The 20,969-nt window shown below is 40.6% G+C and overlaps 2 protein-coding genes across 2 annotated transcripts in view; one reads left to right on the forward strand and one right to left on the reverse strand.

The window, feature by feature from the left end:
* Positions 1 to 6,503, reverse strand: part of LOC118426294 (dynein heavy chain 10, axonemal-like) — a gene marked incomplete in the record, with an annotated part of 69,271 nt that extends 62,768 nt beyond the window's left edge. The window contains 9 exon segments of the mRNA XM_035835598.1: positions 550 to 740; positions 1,477 to 1,611; positions 1,987 to 2,157; positions 2,565 to 2,680; positions 3,063 to 3,270; positions 3,654 to 3,878; positions 4,298 to 4,431; positions 4,950 to 5,117; positions 5,653 to 6,503. Coding sequence (XP_035691491.1) covers positions 550 to 740; positions 1,477 to 1,611; positions 1,987 to 2,157; positions 2,565 to 2,680; positions 3,063 to 3,270; positions 3,654 to 3,878; positions 4,298 to 4,431; positions 4,950 to 5,117; positions 5,653 to 5,878 — 1,574 coding nt within the window.
* A 378-nt stretch (positions 6,504 to 6,881) lies between these two features.
* LOC118426281 (trichoplein keratin filament-binding protein-like) overlaps positions 6,882 to 20,969 on the forward strand; it is a 34,531-nt gene continuing 20,443 nt past the window's right edge. The window contains exons 1-7 of the mRNA XM_035835579.1: positions 6,882 to 6,943; positions 13,701 to 13,805; positions 14,355 to 14,554; positions 15,109 to 15,276; positions 15,802 to 15,844; positions 16,189 to 16,245; positions 16,846 to 16,914. Coding sequence (XP_035691472.1) covers positions 14,364 to 14,554; positions 15,109 to 15,276; positions 15,802 to 15,844; positions 16,189 to 16,245; positions 16,846 to 16,914 — 528 coding nt within the window. The 5' untranslated portion in view covers positions 6,882 to 6,943; positions 13,701 to 13,805; positions 14,355 to 14,363. The remainder of the gene's footprint in view (positions 6,944 to 13,700; positions 13,806 to 14,354; positions 14,555 to 15,108; positions 15,277 to 15,801; positions 15,845 to 16,188; positions 16,246 to 16,845; positions 16,915 to 20,969) is intronic.

Below are 20,969 nucleotides of genomic sequence, written 5' to 3' on the forward strand. Positions count from 1 at the left end.
CTATATCTGACATCCTCTAAAATTGCATATTTCTTGAGATCCAAGGAATGAAATTTACTTCTAAAGTCTAACCCTACCAAATGTGACACCAAAAGAAATATTTTACATGATGTGTTGATGATCCTTGTTAAAAAACTTTGATATGCGGCAAGAACCCTACCAACTAATCAAACCTGCTCAAAAGGACCAATCTTGCGTCAATTGGAAAAGTTATGAAAAAGGACCACTAAAATGTGGCCACATCAGCCAGGTGGTCCTTAAGTAGTCACTTGTATGTTTATTTATTTCAATTTATTCATAGGTTTGACTGTATGCCAATGGACAGGTGGTTCTTAAATGTAGAATCGGTCACTAGTATTGGTCCCTCTGTACCTCAAACCCTTTACAAAATCTAGACTCACTTGAAGATGGTTCTAAATGTTGATGACCCGTGGCACACACTCAGCAAGCTCCAAGACGATGCTTCATTACTCTTAGGGAACCTACTGGCTGGTCTTCATTTCTTAGCTTAACATTCAAAGTGAGCATTAAAAACTCTAAGCAACTCACTTGAAGATGGTTCTGATGTTGATGACCCTGGCCACACGCTCGGCCAGCTCCCAGGCAATGCGCTCCATGAGAGGCACCATCCTCTCGTCGCGGTTGTAGTGTCGTGAGATGATCCACACCATCCGCAGGGCGTTCATCAGGGAAGGGATGGTGTCCAGCACGACATTGAACCCCGTTCCATGGGTCAGATTCTGCGGGGAAGAGGAATGTATTAAGGTTGGTAAATGACTGTATAACGGTAGTTCACCTTTATCCACATGGTAACCTATATCCGTTGCTTTTAAAATGATGTATTTGGGGATATCTAGTCGACGGACGTTGATTTTTTTTTCATTGCATTTCAGTCTCAAACAGCCATCAGTGATATCTTGACTTGATATCACTGAATACTCCAATTTTATACGCAACGGATAAAGGTTACCCAGGGGATAAATGTGAACTAGCGTTACCAAAGTACCTTTTATTTGCAAAGAGCAGGTCAAAGCATTACAACAGCCACCAAAGTTAACGTGACTGTCTCAGAGTTAAACAAGTCCGCTAGCTAAATTGTCACAGGCAAGCAAAAGAGCCAATCGGGCATGCCCTACACCACTTATCTAATCGGGCAAGTAAGATTTTTCCATGAGTGAGATTTTGATATACTAGTACTACAGCTGGGACTTCCTACTGCAGTGTTGAAAAAACAAGAAGGTTTTTGATCGAAAATGCCCAAGAAGACCACTCAGGGGACTGATAAAGTCCGGACTATGTGGACAGGTGGACACTTTATTCAGCCCATTAGCCATCATACATTAGTTTGTTACAATAGACAGGATTCCTATTGCTTGTGTCAATGGGACAATATATCTAAGAGACTGCCAAAAAAAGGGAATAAGATTGGCGTAGTCTTTGGCATATACATTTAGCAAAAGTATAAATTTCCTATACCTTGAAGTGTCTCTCCAGTGTTGAGAGGAACCTGACGTTGTCTTTCGCCTCCACATAGAACTTGGTGAGGTCGGCTCTCTCTGACTCGAACGACTGGACAAAGGGGCTGTCTGCCTTGGTCAGGATGGTCAACATCTGTGGGGAAAAATATAACAATCAGACTACTTCTTCAAGGAGGTTGGACATTCAAGTAAGAAGACACATGGCCAAAAAGGTATTGAAGCAACCAGGTTTAATTTAAGTACAAATGCTACAATGATCACTCCCTCGACAGGAAAGGAGGCCTAGAGGTCAAGCTTTCTGGCAGTTGGGGTGCGGTACTCAGTAAGTGAGTAATTAAGTATGTGTGTGTGTAAGTGAGAGAGCGAGTGAATAAGTGGGTGCGTAAAGGGGTGAGTGAGTGATTGTGTGAGAGTGAATGAATAAGAGAGTGGGTGAGTGAGTGAACATGCATTAGTGAGTAAGAGTGAGGGATGCAAACGAGGGATTAAGTGAGTGAACGAGTCGTACCTTTTTGACCACAGGAATCTTGAGCTGTTCGTGCAGCGCACTGAGCGCGGCGTTACGCTCCCGCCAGAAGTCGATCTCGGCCAGCGGACCGTTCCCCTGCGGTTGTTTCTTCTGCTGGTGCTCCAGTGCCTGGTGGATCTGTCGCTCCCAACTTGACGTCGCGTTTTCTATCTGTGGCAGAAATTTCAAGAGGTAAAAACAGGGCTAAAGATGTCTGACAGGCATCAAAACGTCAGCTAAGGTGAGATTAAATGGCTGTGTAAGAGAAAACTCCTATATCATAGGGTAAAAGAAGTTTTCATAAATTCACTATCCCTAGCAGATCAGCAATCAGACCAGAACAACATCCTGCAACGTCCAACCTTCTTAAGATGGGGAATAACGGACACTAAATCGGACAGTGAGTGAGTGTTCCTAGCAGCCTATGAGTAAGTTCTTTTCACTGGTTCAAATTTAAACTTAATTCTTTTGAAGATGAAATTTTACATGCAGTAAAAAAATCCTTTTTATTTTGTCTGGAAAAAATAGTTTAGTAAGCACCTCAAGGTTGATTTTGAAAGACAATGTCTTAAACCTACCTCTTCCACGAGAGCGGAATCCTTCGCCAGGTCGACCTCTGACCCTTCCAGGTTCAGCTCGGGAATCTCCAGGCGAACCTCGCCCTCGATCTGACCAATCGTGCGGCTGATGTGACCTGGGGGAAAACAGATGAATTCAGATATTTTCAGGTGAAAATTTACCAAAAGGTCTACATTTAGATGGACAGCAGGGAAGAAAAGCTAGACTCTATCCAATCTTCACTTCTCCAGGAGGACTGAAGAAAACAAGCACCTAAAATAGCTGCATACAAAAATCCCAACATCATTAGAGAGTGAGTGAGACAGTAAGAGGCAGAGTGAGGAGAGAGAGGGAGAGAGAGAGAGGTCTTGTATCATGTTACCTGATGAAACTATTATACAACAGTTAAAACCTCATGTAGTGGTACAGGTTTGATTGTGTTTGACTGATCTTTCATTCAATTTAAAATTTATGAAAAGCCCGCAAATCAAAATACATAAAAGGGACAGCCGTTTTACCTGTGAATTTCTGCATGTTGATGAGGAACTCGTCCCTCAGCAGAGCTCGTGTCTGGGACTCCTTAATGTTGAACTCCCCTTCCTCCTCGCCGTGGTCCTCTGGTGGGGCCCGCGGTGTGGCAGCGCCGCGGGACGGGGGCACGGACGAACCGCTCGCCTGGGGTCCGCCATTTCTGTGGGTGTTATAGGACAGGAGGGGAGTGTAGACCTACAGAGGGGGGAAAAGTAGGTGTTATTTTCCTGTATCTGTATAGCTGGTATAACTCCCGTTCTAGCGTAACACACCTTCTTCTATATCATTATCTATATATCCGATATAACAGCCCTTCAATGTAACACACCTTCTATATCTGCATGTATATCTGTGTAGCCTAAGTAGAACAACCCTTTGACAAGCAATTTAGTTGCTACAGCTATGATAATTTCATCCACACAATGATAATTTTTTAATCAAAAAAGTGCTCTTAAACATCTCAATCCTGGGCTACTTCCTGGTCTTGAGCAGTTTTTTGTTTTCTATTTCCCTGTATCAAATAACATAAAGAAACCAACAAATGATATACAATGTAGTACAATTATGGCTGTACGCACCTGGCTGATAATGTGTTCCAGCATGACCAGTGAGTGTCCGTTCAGGATCCCGAACTCAAACTGTTTGGGGAGGGTCTCATTCGCCTCCTCAATGTCGTTTGGACAGTCCACGGTGCCGAGCGCGTTCCGCAGAAAGAACACGCAGTCCTGGTCTGCTAGCTCCTCTGGGAGGTGGTCCATGCACACAAACAGGTACGACCGCATCACGGTCTGGATAATGATTTTCTGTGGGGGTAACACAACAAGACAATCAGAGACGGCAGACTTCAAACCCTTCTCCATATAGTTATATATTATATAGGCCCTTTGGGAAGCTATTCCATTTCCAGGCCCACAGACAACAACAGTGGCACTGAGAATGTATATAAAGCACATTATATATGAAATGTCAGTGTGTATATTGGGAACTCCAGAAATATACACACAAACATAGGCAAGCACGCACGCAAGCACTCACACACAGACACCACAACTACAGGCAAAACAATTCTTTGAACACTCTCTTTGCATGAGCTGACAGAGCTTGAAAGTTCCGAACTTTAAACCCTGTCAATACTTATTGTATATTCTACTATATTTTGATTTCTCAGTTATGAAAGGATTGCTAATTACATGAAGCTGTGATAAATAGATTTACAACTTACAGTCTGTCTCGACTTGGGCATCTCCACCTCGGGCGTGGCTGATGATGCCCCTTCCTGTCCCTCCTCACCACCAGCCTCCTCCCCCTCTGCAGCAGTGGTACCTTCCGCTGCTGCTGGCTGCTCTGTGTCACCTTCTAGAGGAAAATGGATAAGATTAAAAAGTCAATAAAAAGACAATTCTCCATCTGCAAATGATTTCATCACGTTGGTAAGTGACTGAATAACAAAGTTCAACATCCAAAAAATCAACAACCACTGTTTTGTTAATCGTCTATATATCACCTTCCTCAGGGCAATAATGACCAGTTGTACCTGCGGCTCCCGCAGTATTTAAACTTTAAAATGTGGTCGGCTGCTAATGGCTCTTAATTTCGGTTGCGAGTAGAGAAATTTGAGATTCAAAGAGAATCTAGATATATTCTGCTTATGTAAGGCAAGGATAATAGAGCTATTTTGAGTAGGTAAACAACATGCATATAAAATTCCCAGTCAAACTTTAAGTATGATATATCAACTTTAGACGGAGAAACTGCTGGAAAAAATTTGGCAATTTCTTCCTGTGGTTAACTTTTAACGAAAGGACGAAGTTTTGATAAAAAAGTACCAACAACCACATATTACAACAAGTTTAATGTCTAATAGAATATCTTACCTGCAGGTTGTGCTGCAGGTGTAGTGGCCCCTGGGTCTGCCCCTGCATCCCCCTCTGCCCGACTGCCACCCCCCTCCCCCTCCCCCTCTCCGTCTCCGTCCCCGCTCCTCTTGTCATCATCACTGCCGGCCGCCCCGTCATCTACCGGGATGTCTGGCACCTCAGGTTCTGGAACAGACGTCAATCAATCAATCATTTGATTAATCAGAAAAAGTTAGGGAAACTTTATATCCTACAGTCATGTCTTGTACCTTGGGTTCAACGAGTTTTGGAATGGAGTTTAACGAAAAGCTTAATAAATTTGAAAATTAGAAAGCTGAGATCTCTCCGACATGAAGTAATATGGTGGAATAAAGTTAATTTGAAATGACAAATTGACACACTTAAAATACTTGTGCTGTCAGCATATATGATATAAATATATAGTAATGGAAAACTCTAACAATATCAACTCTTCTAGTAACACTACTATTAATGATATGTAGTTGATCAAAGCAGAAAATGTGTTATTTGATTGCCTTAATTATTTTCAGAGGACTGTTCAACAATAATTGAGTTAATAAACGTAAACGTTATATTGTTGATGACAATCAATTGCACAAATATTGTGACCATCAATAAAATTATGTAGGGGGTGTGTCGTCAACAAAAACTTAATTTTTTTCCTCCTTAAAACGAGACAAATCTTTGAGTTTCCACCTACCACATTCTACTTCAACCTCTTCTTCTTCTTCCTGAGTCTGACAGTAGAACAGGATAGCAGTTGGGGATCCACTCTCAGGACTTTCGTTCAAAAACTTCAGAATCTTCCGTTCGTACTCGCCATCTTCTCGGTTCAAGAGTTCCTCAAAAATCTCCGTATCTTCGATGCCGAGACCTGAGTAGACTTTGTTTCGCATCCATTCCAACCGCACGTCGTCTAGAGCCATGTTCGGTCCAAAATATTGATATTTACAGCGTTAAATACAAGTCCATCTTCTCCGTCGCGCAAATCTTCGACTCATTCGACCCGCGCAATCTTTTAATTGAGTTGAAAATAGAAGTGCTGCGGTTACTGAAAATAGTCCAACCGGCTTGGGGAAAAACATCAAAATATTCTATTTAGAACCCGAGTTATAATATGTCATAGCAATATCATAGCTTTGTAGTGTTTTATTTTGTCCCTAATTTCTATTTTGATGAATTCTTAACGTTTGTGATCGCGGATGAATATAGTGTAATAAATTTGTGACAAGGCTCCACAACAAGCCTTCGGTTGCTAGGGCGCCATGTTTACAAACTTATTTTGGCTTGACACCGCTAATATAACCTTTCATACATTTCGAATTTAACAAGATGTGAGCTTAGACCCCTTTGCCGGGTACCGAATTTGTCAACTTGACTAGTAGGTGGCCCGTTTATATCTTACAGCACGAAGAAGGATGACTTTCTCGTTGCTAAGGCGCCATATTGGAAAACTTTGACAAACGTTTTGATTGGTAAAGGCTCTGCAAGGGGTTCACAATGACTCTCGACTAGCTTGGGGGTATCAAAGAGGTTTGAAGGAAGCTAGATATCTTTTTTACATAATACAAAATAAAGGTCATTTGTGGTACTTTGCAAAACTGAACAAAAACAAACGAAGTCATCTTTTTCATCGACAGTCCAGTCTCAGGAGGCTGTCACATACGCACTTTGCGAAAGGCGAAGGCATTACGTAGCGACACCTAGCAGTTATTATCAAAACTGCAGAACATTGCTAGCATCAAAACGTGTCGAATTGAGAATATCTAACAAAGTATAACCCAAAGTATTTCCAGTAATAAAATGCAATTAAAAATTTATCTACTCTTGTTTTCACAGTAAGTTTGAAAATTGCTCTATCAAGTATTATATCTTTGTTTTTGCTTCTTATTTACAAGTTATTTTTGCGGTTGGATGTTCCTAGAGTTCAGCAAAAAGGTCATTGCGCATGCGAACTAGCTCGGTTTACCTGTTTGAAATTTTTCGATCAGCAGCTGGGATCGAAAGCAAAATAGTGTCGATAGTGTCGTGTGCAAAAAAGACAGCGGACGTGTTTTTCATCGCCTCTGCTCAAGTTCCGCAAGTTTTCGCTTTTTTCTCTTATATTCAGTAGATTTTATACCTGCTCAAAGTCCTTTTTTCGTTAAAGTACTAAATAGTGGTCATTTTGATAATATTTTTAAAAACTTTGTTATAAGTTCTTGCATTTTATAGGCACAAACTTATTTTCAATCTTAGCGTCTAACGAATTCGTTCTTTTTCCTTTTTTCAATTCTTTATATATTCTTTCCTTGCTCATTTAGACCTTTTTATCAAGCTTAATTCAATTTTTTCGTTTTATTATCAAGTGGAGACTTTCATCTAGTATATACTTATAATATTTTTGATAGATTTTTCATACTTTTTGCACAAGTTTATACTTATCATTAGCGCTTAACGGTAACGTTCTATTTTGAGGTTGTAATCGTTTCTTCAGGTCTAATTGGATTTTTCTGGCATCTAATTCATTATTGAAGGTTATCTTTCTAAGTATGTTTTGAAATATACATTTACTAGAAAATTTCTATAAGAATTTTACAATTTTCATATACAAATTCAAACTTTTTCTTCGTGTCTAACGATTGAGCTCCATTAGACTTTTTTCGATTATTCTTAACATCGAATTTCATACTGTACCTTTTGAAAACAAAAGGAAACTCCGTTTTACTGGATAGATTCACATATTCTTCGTGTCTAACGATTGTGTTCGATTAGACTTTTTTCGATTATTCTTAACATCGAATTTATACTGTGCTATTTGTAAACAAAAGGAAAGTCCGTTTTACTGGATAGGTTCACAAACTTGACAAGTTCTCCTGTTTCTGGTTTCCTCCGTTAATACTATTCTACGGGATGCCAACCACAAGAGGACAATCAAAGATTAATAATGTTACAAAGGAATGTTCCAAAGATACCAAACAAACAAAGCGTGTTCCCTCAGATGACGACAATAGCAAAGCTAAACAACTAAAAGCTGAAAGAAAAGATCCCTCAAACTGTGAGATCAGATCACAGATTAGTAACGAGACAAGCAAGCAAGTCAAACATCATCAGACAAGTGAAGAAGAAGAGGAGGAAGAAGAAGAACTGTGTGTCTGTGGCAGAGAACACACAGAGGGAGGAAGCTGGATTTGCTGTGATCAATGCAAAGTTTGGTGGCATAACACATGCGCACATCTATCCCAAAAAGCAATCAACTTCTTCGTAAAGAGTAGTCAGATCTACACTTGTGCACAGTGCATCATTCAAGAAATCAACAAACGGATCAAAAGAGAGGAAAACAAGGTCGAGAGCAAACAGAAAGAGGAAAAAACGCTAAGAAGCATTAAATCATCTCAAGTCAAATCGAGCAGTATCAGCAGCATCAGTAGTCAACACAAAGATAAAGAAGAAAAGGAGAAAATCATCATATTAGACGGTGCGATAGACTCCAGCTCATATCGTAATAGTGCAAGTATCTTAGCAGAAACTAATAGATGTAAGCCAGGAACGGTACAAAACATTGAACTCGCTTATCTACTACCAAGAGGAGGAATCGCCATACATTGCAAAGATAATAAAACTGCTGAGGAACTAACGAAACCTTGGAAAGACCAGGCTTTTGGCAGTGAAGAGGATAAACACATTAAAGCACACAGTGTTCACAAAACACAAGGAAGAAGGGCAATACTGAAGAATGTCCCAACTGATATAAGTGAAGAAGTGATAGAGCAGAACATTCAAGATCAATTCAAGATAAGAGTCAAAGCACATAGGTTCAAGTACCAAGATTCGGGTAAACCGATAAAAGTCATAAGGATCGAGGCAGTGGAGGGACAACTTTCTGAAATTTTCACAAAGAATCCTACGGTAAATGGCAAAGCAGTAACGGTAGAAGCATACAAAACCAAATCATTCACCCCAATAAGATGTTTTAAATGCAACAGACTGGGTCATATTGCCAAATTGTGCACAGAGACTGCTACCTGCGTGAGGTGCGGAGGTACAAAAGGACACCAATATAGCTGTAAACCGAAGTGTATCAACTGTCTTGGCTGTCATACTGCTAATGACAATAGTTGCAAAGAGTTCATCATCTTAAGACAAAAACTTGAAAGCAGAGGTCCGGACCACCAGGGTCAGAAGAAGGAATCATACTCATAGGAGGGAAAGGCATCAAACAAGAACAATCATTTAGTTATTACACAAGAGAATACAGAAACTGCTTCACAACATCATAATCAACAAACTCATATACCTTGCAACTCAAGTATTAAAATTCTTACCAGGATCAAGATTCAAAGAAGCAAGATGAAAGTCGCACAGATTAATATACGATCAATCAACACATCAGCAACACTCGTAGACAAAATGTGTGAGTCAAAGAAAATCGACGCAATATGTCTTTCAGAAGTATGGAATAAAAGCAAAAACCCAATCTGTCTTAGAACCTGGAAATGGCTACAAAAGTGCAGAACAGAGAAAAAAGGAGGAGGAGTTGCCATCGCCGTAAGAGAGAACATAAAGGTGTTAGAAGAACCCATCAACCAAACTACTCACGCGGATGTGGTGGCTCTCAACATGTATACAAATACTATGAACTTCACCCTCATTTCAGCTTATGTCCCACCTGATGATAAACAAGCGCTACAAGAAGTCTTCAACATAATCAAAGATCTAAGCAAAAAGAAGAAACACCTTATATTATGTGGAGATCTTAATGCAAGACATTTAGCCTGGGGCGACAAAAAAGTAAACACATTAGGACACATGCTGAATGACTTGATAGAAGCAAGTAACTTACAGATTTTGAACAACAGTACCCCCACAAGGGAAGATAGCATAATTGACCTGACACTAGTTAACAATGATTCTGTTAAACATGTAACAAACTGGCGAGTGGACTCAGAAGTACAACTGCGAACTGACCATAACTTAATTACTATGACAATAGGAGACAAGGAAGAAATTGTAAAGCAACAAAGATGGAACCTACGTGATGTAAACTGGATAGAATGGGAAAATTTGACAAATACAGTATTCCAAAAATGGGTGGAGGAGACTGACTGGACAACAAACACAGATGAAAACAAGGCTGAAGAAATCTACAAAAGCTTCAGAGAGAAAGTGCTAGAATGTGCAGAAGAAATGATCAAGAAAAAGACGGTAACTCAACATAGCAAGGGGTATTGGACTAAAGCCCTAGACGTCCAAGTGCACATTACAAAAACAGCACTAAGAAAATTCAGAAGAAGAAGAGACAGGAACAATCTGTCTAAGTATCTGAAGGAGAAAGAAACACTTGTAAGAATGGAGGATGAAGCAAAAAACATACACTGGAACAAACAAATCAAGGAAATGGATCCTAGTAAACCACAAAAGTTTTGGAAGACGGTAAAAAATCATCTAGGCCGTGGTAACTGCAAATCAACGATCCAACCCCTTAAACGTAACAATGGAGACATCGCTACCACTGACCAAGAAATAGCAGAAGAAGTTATTAATGAATATTCACCAGGGGGCGTGAATATGCCAAACTCGTTAGAACCATGGAAGCAGGGTGTGACACAGGCAATACATGCTGTCATAACACATGAAAAAGAAAGGCTACAAGAATACAACACACAAGAAGAAGAACATATGACACATGAAGACAGTCTAAATATGGACCTGACTATTGAAGAAATAGAAGCAGCTGTACGGAAAATGGATGTTGGTTCCTCCCCTAGCCCCACCGAGGGCATTTTGCCCATTATGCTAAAGAAAGGTGGTAGGGGTTTGATGGAAGCGCTTTTCTACATGATGAGCTATGTGTGGGAAACAGGTCAAGTGCCAAAACAAATGAAGCAAGATAGTAAAATTCTAATTAAAAAACCAGGGAAAGACGACTACAACCAAGTTCGAAGTTACAGGCCTATCACACTGTCAAGTGTGATTGGCAAACTAATGGAAAGGGTAATTAACAACAGACTTATATGGTGGACTGAAGTAAATAACATCTTATCTCCTTACCAAGAAGCCTACAGGAAACACAGAACAGCAACACATGGTGTATTAAGACTGGTACAAGACATACAAGAAGGGTGGCGAAGAAAGGATACAACAGTAGTAATCTTTGCAGATTACAAGGGCTGCTTTGACAAGATTTGGCAAGAGGGTCTTTTGTTTAAACTAGCATCAAAAGGAATCAAAGGAAGAATGTTGTGTTACTTGGAAGGTTTCCTGAGAGGCAGACAAATCACATTCAAGGTCAACACCATTAACTCCATGCCGTTACAAAGCAAGGTTGGCGTCCCGCAAGGAGCTGTGCTCTCCACTACTCTGTGTAATATCTACACGGCTGACGCATATGCGAATACTGTGTTGAATAACTTCCAATACGCTGACGACGTAGCTGCGTGGAAAACTGGAGCGAATGTAAAAGAAATAATCAAATATGTTGAAGAACAAGCATCTCATGTCATCACAAAGTGGTGTCCTATGTGGAACATGACAATTGAAGAGACAAAAACAAAGGCAATGATCTTTAAACCATCACAGGAAGAGAATCAAGAGCCAGTTAACCTGCAAGTTAACGGAAAAAGCATCGAAGTGGTAAAAGAGATTAAACTAGTGGGAATTACACTTGATGAAGAACTCACTTTCGACAGTCACATCCTGAATACACAAAGAAAGGCATACAAGGGACTTAAAGCGATCAGTTATGTCACAATGGCCAGAAATAACCCTAATCAAGAAGCTCAACTACAGCTCTACCGAGCACTCATCAGACCTATGTTAGAGTATGGGGTGGAATGCACCATTTCTGCAGGGAGAAAACATGAACAAGCATATGCACCGATCCAGAGGAAAGCACTACTTGCTGCTACAGGATGTAAACAAAGAACAAGTAACGAAGCACTTGAAACGCTAACAGGAATACCACCAATCGACATTCAAATATCGTGCAGGCAAGCACAAACGTATCTAAGACTCACAACAAAGCACACAGGAAACCCGACATATGACACTATAATGGAAGAGATGACACCTGGCAAAATAGGAACAACAACACATCTACTGGAAACGAGGTATAAAGAACTAAAAGGAGAAATTGAAACAGACATGGTCAGCAAAGAATTCCAATACGATGCTAGGCTGTCACCCTTTTCAATAGGAAACATAACTGGCACATTTGTTCAAAAGACACACAATCCGGTGAACAAAGAGCAAGGCAAAGAAGAGATTCTACAATTACTACAGGTAGTGAAGCAGAGAGAGACAACAGTTGTATTTACAGACGGGTCTGCCTTAGGGAACCCCGGACCTACAGGATGTGCAGCAGTTATATACGAACTATGGGGTAGAACGGAACCGTTTGCAGTCAGAAAGCCGGTAGCAGCCAAATCTAATAATTACGAGGGGGAACTACAAGGACTACACCTAGCAGTCAGCACACTGGTCAAAAGACAATACCACAATAAGGAAGTACTGTTATTATGCGACTGCAAATCAGCCATAGAAAATGTCACTACTTCTCACCAAGTTGAAGCATACAATGACCTAGTCAACTCAGTGCGACAGAAAATGCTTGAACTGAAACAAAGGGGAGTCAGAATACAGGTGGAATGGTGTCCAGGTCACATGGGTGTTGAGGGGAATGAAATAGCAGATGAACAGGCCAAAATGGCAGCAGAAGAAGCAAAGAAAACCCTGACTGTTACAACATGGACAAAACAACAAGCACTAAAACACATTGAGAAACAAGCAGAAGAGAGGTGGAAAAGAAGAAGTGAAATGCAAAATGAAAGTACTCACATGCAGAAGATCAGTATACACATGAAGAAAAAATGTAAGGTGTTTGGACTACGAGCAACACAAATTGCAATTAACCAGCTTGTCAGTGGGCATACAGAACTGAATGCCTACAAAAATTGGTTAGACTCCAAAGAAACACCAAACTGCACAACATGTGGCACAAGAGAAAGCACAGACCACTACTTATACCGATGTGTACGCTACGAAAGAGAAAGACACCATCTTCTGCATGAAGTCGACAACATCTACCAAACCTACAATATAACTCATGAAGATAGATCAGTGGACATTGTAACGCTGGCGGGAATGAGAGACGACTTAACTGAAGAAATAAACAAGAGGATGTATCAAGTGTTATCCAACTACATTGAATCAACAGCAAGATTCAATGAGTGAAATTACTATTAAGAAAAGCATATGCAAAGTACCAGGGGAGAAGTACCAGAGTAATTCCTAGCACCTGGAAGCACCGTGAAATGAGAAGAACCAAATGTTCATGTCTAGCAGAAGTATAGACGTTATACAAGTAAAACAACAATAGCAATTAATTCAGATATACATTGCATTTAGTACATTGAACTGACAATAACACTGATTAATAGTAACAAAAACAACTATTAAGAAATAATAGTGTAATTTTTTTTTTTTTTTTTTTTTTTTTTTTTTTTTTTTACGGACTTTGAGCAGGATACTATCCTGTAACCCCCTTCAAATAAGTAGAATCGTCCTCACGTCACATGAGCACACGACACCAGTTAGCCGCCATGTTTCACAGATTATTCGAATCGACTTTTCCGTTGACACTGTCCAAGAGGCATTTTACCTAGAGTCTTCTCATTGAAATCTACTGTACCAAGAGACACTCAGCACCAAGAGTTCACGTCTAGCGAAACATTAGACGTTAAACAAGGACAACAACAACAACAACAACAACAGCTGGGATGCTGAAAACAAACAGGAAGAATTTCGTCTTTTGTTTGGTTTTCTGACTGTATTTCGTTAAATTTGTTGGGTCACCGAATTTACACACATCAAGAAGTAAGTAGTCAAGTTACCTTTTCTATTGCAACGTCGTAGAAATGTGAATCGGACTCAGTTTTAAGTAACTTTTACCTGATCATCTTTTCGAACTCTGTCAGACACCTGTCGAATAATTTATCCAACAGGTGTCTCTTTAGTTCTGCCATTGAGTTCAACAGTGAGTGTCACTTTAGTTCTATATGAAGAAAAAGTCAATTTTTGCCATTGAATTTAATAGTAACAACAGCGGCAAGTGGAATATTTTCTTTGTATATAGTTCACTCAGGTAAATATTCTCAAGTGTAACTTATATTTGGAAGCACAAGCACTGTGGTGCTATAAATATAACGTTATACAATATCTAATAGACTATGTACTGTATACTAACAACAAAAAAATGCTGCAGTGGGAAGAGTGTGGTCCAAAACATGACTGAGTTTATATTGACCCCTCATTCCGGCCCTAATTTTCTCAAAATTTCTATAAAAAAAAGTAATACCAACCTGATGAAACTATTCAAGATCTCTTGTAAGCATCTAAAGGAAAATCTCACCATCCAATCCACAGGTCCCAGCCATGGCCCTGCCCACGCTACCGTCCTACTGGCATGTCCGTAATCGCCTCGCCGAGCAGAGGATGCTCCGGCAGCGAAACCACGAGGCGCAGTTCCGGGAAACGTGGGACAACCACGCCCGCTACTTCCACAAGTCCAACGTGCAGACGGCGAAGGGCGCTCACTGGTCGTCACATCGCAGCTACCAGGACAGGTATGTATCCATGTCACATAACCGCCAACAGGTGAAATCTCCAAGCAGATCTCCATTGTTCAAGCAAACTCCATTGGTTTATGGTAGCTAATGGAGCTTGCTTGGCCATACCATGAAGATATTGGTAATACTGCCTGCCTGCCACCGAAGATCTGCTTGAAGATTATACAGGTACTCACCCCCAGCTGCAGAGTAGCAGACCCCTGCCCATTGAGGGGCTAGAAGCCAGTAATTTGAGTAAATCATGTGGCTTCCGCAAACCAAAATGATAAAGTGACCACCCCTTCCATACCATACAACAGTACCCCTCCCCCCACCATGCATGCCAGAGCCCTAGACCCGCAGAGGTTTGGTGCTGTGAAGAACTGCCTTGCTGAACTTCACACCAATTTTGTACTTCAAGTTGTGAAGATCAAATTCATTTATACAGAACAAATTGATGAAAAATGAAGGGGTATGAATAATCTCGCTATTATCCGCATGTTGAATACAAGTAGTTACTATGATCATTCATCACATCCACCTAATGATAACGATAATGTTGTTCCCTGCAGCATGGAAGCCTTCAACACAGCCGCAGAGAAAGAGGCGAAGTCTGCCCGGCTGAAGGAGCGGAGAGAGAGACTGAGTGAGCTGCTGAAGGAGGAGAGAGACACGTATGAGGCGGAGCTGAGGGGGATGTCACTGGACAACTACAGGAGGATGGAGTCCATGAAGGAGAGGTTTGTTTGTTTGTTTTTGTTTCTTGAATTCTTAAATAATGGTTTAACACACTATATAGTATTACAGTAAGACCAGACTGTAACTTTAAAGTGTAAGGTTTTCTTGGTGTATGAGGCAGAGTTGAGGGGGATGTCACTGGACAACTACAGATGGATGTAGTCCATGAAGGAAAGGTGTGTTTGTTTGTTTGTTTTTGTTTCTTGAATATTCAAATAACTGCTAAACAACATATATTGTCTGTAACAATCATTTTAGCTCACTGAACACTATATTTATTGATTTCTTCAAGCACAATGCTTAAGTAGAATGACTCACATAAATTATTCAGCTATTCTGAACTGATGATAATGGAGGTCTTTAACCTTTCTCTTCCATGCATGCAATGAGCAAAAGTCGATACAACATATAATATGTTATGTAATAGTTGATGGCTTAAATGACTACTAGTACCATGGACACAGGAAAAACAAAGGAGAAATGATACTGATTTTGAAGATGTCATTTTTTTTCTTCTTTTCTCAAAGGGCTGATCATCTGAAGGAGAAGAAAGAGACAGAAAGAAAACAGGTAAGCCTCATCTTTTGTTCATACATAAAGTAGAGGATACTTTTGATTACAGATAGGCCAAAATACAAAATGTATGGGTAGCAGGACAACAAATTGCTCTCAGTTCTCAGCATGAAATTGTGCTGAATAGTGTTCTCTTTGCTTCTCAAAATATCTACATTGTAATAATATTTTAAATCTTTTTCTAAAAAGGCTTTCTACATATAGTTCAATAAGGTACACTTGAGTCATAAACAATGTCAGGACTTGAAATGATTTTCTTCTGTACTTTATTTCTCCTTGATTATATACTTCTGACTACAATATTTCAGTGATCCATAGTAACAGAATTTTCTTTTTTTCAGATTGCTGAAGTAAAGTTAAAGGAACACTTTAGAAGAAACAACCCTGACCTTCGACAGGTAATATATGCTAAGGCCACACCAGTCTAATTTATATGTCTTTATCTCCACCTTTTGCTAAATCTTTACTTTGTTAGAACGACATGTATTTAAGAACAAAGAAACAAAAACTGGTGTGATCTGTACTAGAGTCGATATTGTACCAAGGTATGATTTCAAATATCAAACCTGAGTGTCTGTTGCACAATGTAGTTTCTGTGACCTACGACACAAAATTTACAAACTACAAAGCCATTAAATGGATTTACTTCCTTGTACTAAACAAATGAGATTTTCATACTTTCGTCTTTGTATTTTTACCATGTAAGTGCTGCTTTAAACTCAGTCACTTCAAACCCTAGACTTACACGAGATGTCATGAAACTTTAAAATGGACATAATTAACATAGTCAAAAGTTATTTTGATATTTGAGTTTGAAGTTCTTGTTTAGACATTGTGTTGTCAGCAGTATTCTCTCTGAAAATGTTATCATTGATGATAATTCATCAAAGAAATTTTTAACCGGCAGATCTGACTAATAGATGAAAAGCATACACATGATACAGTACAGGTGGTGTAATTTGACATCAAATGTCTTGCTATTTCTCTTCCTGTGTTAGATCGAATCAGAGCAGCACAAGCAGCATGTTATAGGTGCCTGGAGTGACCAGGTGGAGGAGAAGGAGGAGGTAAGAATTCTCCAGGACAATCAACGATTCTACTGGATCGTGATCTCTACTGTGACACATATATATAATATACATAAATTATATATATTTATATATAATTATATATGGCCACCTTCGGTCAATACTAACCATCGATGGTAAAATCCTTATACATGTAGATAATAATCAGCCTCACGGCGTCAGTTGTGGCTAAACAGTCCTATACAAGAATGACAGTCTCTGCCACATAGGGCACATCTTCTTAATACAATATATGACAGATCAAATTGGATGCCGAGGGCATCTATGATCTGCAGCCAACAAACTTTTGAAAGAAGTTTAAAAGGTGCAATGAATTATATGATCTTAAATTTTATACAATTGTTCAATACAATTATAGTGCATATTATATATTCCACACTCAAATATATACAAGGTATGTTCCTTTCTCTGGTTATTCAGATTTGTCGGAATAATATATTTGGTATATACAGTCATTTGATCTTTAAGTTTAAGGATACAATGGTGCATGTCTTTAATGTAGTCATATTAAAATGTAATATCTTCAAACTTTAAGAGAGGCCTTTAGAGATGGTCAAGTTTTCTAAAATTCACTTGTCCTATTGGGCAAGTATACACAAAAAGTTAAATTGCCCAAAGAACCTGTGTGAAAATCAACTCGCCCCGAACGGTTCGGACTGGTCCGAGGGCAGTCCGAGAGGTCCGCCTACGTCAAAGCCGTCCGGCCCGCGAGGCTGCCAGTCCGAGCGCCGGGCGGTGAACCGTCATTAAGTGGTTCAGCACGTTCGGCAGTTCAGGACCGCCGGACGCTTCGGGCGCCGTAAAACACTTAGAAAAAATTGCCGCCGCCCTGCCAAATTTTGTCTAAGTCCCTAAATTGTATGAAGCCGTGCGACAGCGCCCCCTTCCGTACACTAGGCGCAGCGGCCAGAAGAGCAGTATAGTCCGTAGGTGAGACTATTAGACATTGTTAGAGGCATGCATTACGTCCATTATTGCGGGGCAACAGCCAGAGCGGGCGAACACTAATAGTAATAGCGTTGCACTATCGCCAGAACAATACAAAATGTACTATGAAAATTTAAAAAATTGAGATTTTTCTACCTTCAAATCTACAACTTTTCTTCTATATTATATTTTGGCCGCGACTAATGAATGGGTGACGTGTTTTCTTGTACATATATGTCACCACGCACGGCTGTCTGAAGTGAAGAGTAGAGTATAATACAATACTCAATAGAGTGAGCAAAAACCAACTGATGGGTCTTCTAGTAAAGTTTACATACACTTATAAAATGCTGTTCATTTTCCAATTTCCAGCTTACAGTGTTGAGTCACCCTTTGAAGAATCTGCTCCGCTACTCAGTGCAGTTTTTCTGCATGTGCGAACGTTGCTCAGAAAGCCCGGCTGTCCAGTGTGCGAGATGATTTTGGAAAACACGGCGACCCCAGTTCCAGGCTGCACCCGCTGAAATAAACAGCGGGTTGATTGACATCCCGCCTGTGAGGCGCACGTGAGCGGCGCTCTGGTGGTCTTCCCACCACACATTGGCCGTTGCCATGGCGCCATGCTGGCGGCAGCCGTTTGATGTGTACAGTGTGGGACAATCTATTTACTGGCTAGTCAATCGCTACGATTTGTACGAAATGAGCCGGAGACGTCGATTTTCACTGCAAATAATGAGCCACATGATTGGTTGTAAGAAACTGAAACTGAAATCCTATGCCCCACTATCAAGTTTCTTGGAAATTCATCTGAATATGGCGAGCCAAAACACGTTGTTCAACCACGTGATTAAGACAATGCCAAAATTTTCGCAGTTACATATTGCCACATTTTGTGACATAATTTAGGTTGTGGGCCCTGTCCGAGTTTTATGGACGGGAAAATACGTCTGGGAGAACTGCGACAAATGCCTGTTTGTCTAATGAAGTCGGCAGGCTTGCTTGCCGACTTGCACGTCGGCTTGCTCTCTCCTTGCAGGAAAATGTTAGTCTCTACCAGTACCAGACTCCGGGTCGCTGGAAAACCGTAGAAATAGAATGAATAGAAGAGTAAGCCGGCCAGGGAACAGTACGCGACCTGCACAGTTTGGATTGCCCATCACGCCCATGCAGCGTTGAGTACGCGGATCACACCTACATGTTTATCCTCTCGACCATTATTAAAGGGTAATCTGCCACGAAGTACCAGTCTTTGTATCGTATCTCGTACACTACCAAATGCCGTGCATGCAGCATATAAAATCTTTATTGACACGACAAAAGTAAAGCGACTTTCGTAAGGTCTATAACTAAACAGACATATGAATATCTATAGGTATGAACAAGTCATTGTTACGAAGTCTGTTCTCATGAAGAATGAATATTTTTTAGTCCTGTTTGTCTCTTTATTTTTCTCTAGCGATAAATGAGAAAAAAGTCTTAAACACGTAACAGCAGATACCGCTTGGATAGTCGCAGTGGCATGGCGAATAAGAATTCGGCACGCCGTATTTCGTTTCTAAATCACACGAACGCTATATTGTCCGTTCTGCTGTCGTGTTTGATTTACTAACTACATTGCCCACGCCAATAAAATCGTTGTCTTCCAAGCGCAGTGTAATAAAGTACTATAAGAAGAATAAACGACAATGCTATTGTAGGTCACCCTGGCACCTGAGGTCTTCACCATACGACTCGGGATTGATCATGCTCGCACGGCGTTAAAACGGGCGGGGAAAAGTTACAGACCACCATTGTTTTCTGTAGAACTAAATATAATCTTTCTACCCTATGATTAAATAATTGTCTCTGGCGCTTTACAAATAAGACGACATTGAGTTGCGCTACGTTTCGATTGACCGTCATTGTACCAAGCGACGATTCTGTCCAAATGTGCAATAATACGGGAGATAATGTTGAAAATGTATTTAGCATCTTTATTGCCTTTCATGGCGTCCGGCATTATCTCGCCTTGTGGACAATACCTAACATGATTTGTGAAGTGCAATATTTTGAATGTTTCTCACTTACCAAAATTTCCACCATCGTTTGGAGTCAAAGCGCATGCTTTGGCCGGAAAGGAACTTGTGAGCAGTACCTGGTTGGATCACCTGTTGGACGACCTGTAGCAGCGAGACTTCAATCGACTCTCTGAAATCGTGTTGAGTTTGACCAGTGATATTCCCCTTGACATTATATCAAGAAAGTGGGACTAAAAACAAGTACAGTGCTGTGTCACGCTGGAGTACGGTATCCAAAACAGGACACGGGGAACGGTTAGCCGAACATCTAACGCCACCATTTTATATGCATATTGTTGTTAGAAGCGTTAGAACTACTTTATCATTTTGACCTGTACTTAGCTTTAAGAGCATAAACGTACAATAAAAATTCGAAAATATATTACTCGTTAGTCGAAGCGACGACTGGATCAAGAAACGCCGTGGATGGCTGCATCCAGCACGTTACACTTACAGAAGGAGAGACTATGCACTACCCGTGCGTCGCAAATTGATAGGGGTTGGGGATGGTGACGCACAATCTAGGGGTCAGTGTCATGTTCCCCTGAGAAATTTGGACGCTTCATCCTTCGTAATATGAAAGGTTAGACTTAGAGAACTGCCCTGGATCTGGCCAGGGACAGGCGGATCTCAGGACACGCAACAGTGCCTCCCGAACCGTTCTGAACGTTCGGACCGGTTATCACGATTATTGTCAGCAGGGTGTCAAGCTTGAAAGACTCCCCTGTCTGCCCCTGGGGATAACATGAGCATTGCGCGTGCGTCGCGGTCATTTCAAATTGAAAACTCATCAGAAAACCGTTTCCTGATGTCCTGTGTTATTTTTCCGCTTTTTAGTCTTATACTAAGGCTAAATGTACTGACTATCATGGATAAGTTGGAAGAGGTGTCGCGTGAGGGGTTTGTACGTTGTCGTTTCGGGTCAGGATGCATCAAACTGCCATGGAGAGATGGAAAAGGACTAGCAACACAAACAATTTGTGTGGAATTATGTTCTGGTGCTGTTCCAACCGACTGCCGAAACTTCCGTGGAATACGAACGGACTGGAA

The sequence above is a fragment of the Branchiostoma floridae genome, chromosome 11, assembly GCF_000003815.2.
Source record: "Branchiostoma floridae strain S238N-H82 chromosome 11, Bfl_VNyyK, whole genome shotgun sequence".
NCBI lineage: Eukaryota > Metazoa > Chordata > Leptocardii > Amphioxiformes > Branchiostomatidae > Branchiostoma > Branchiostoma floridae.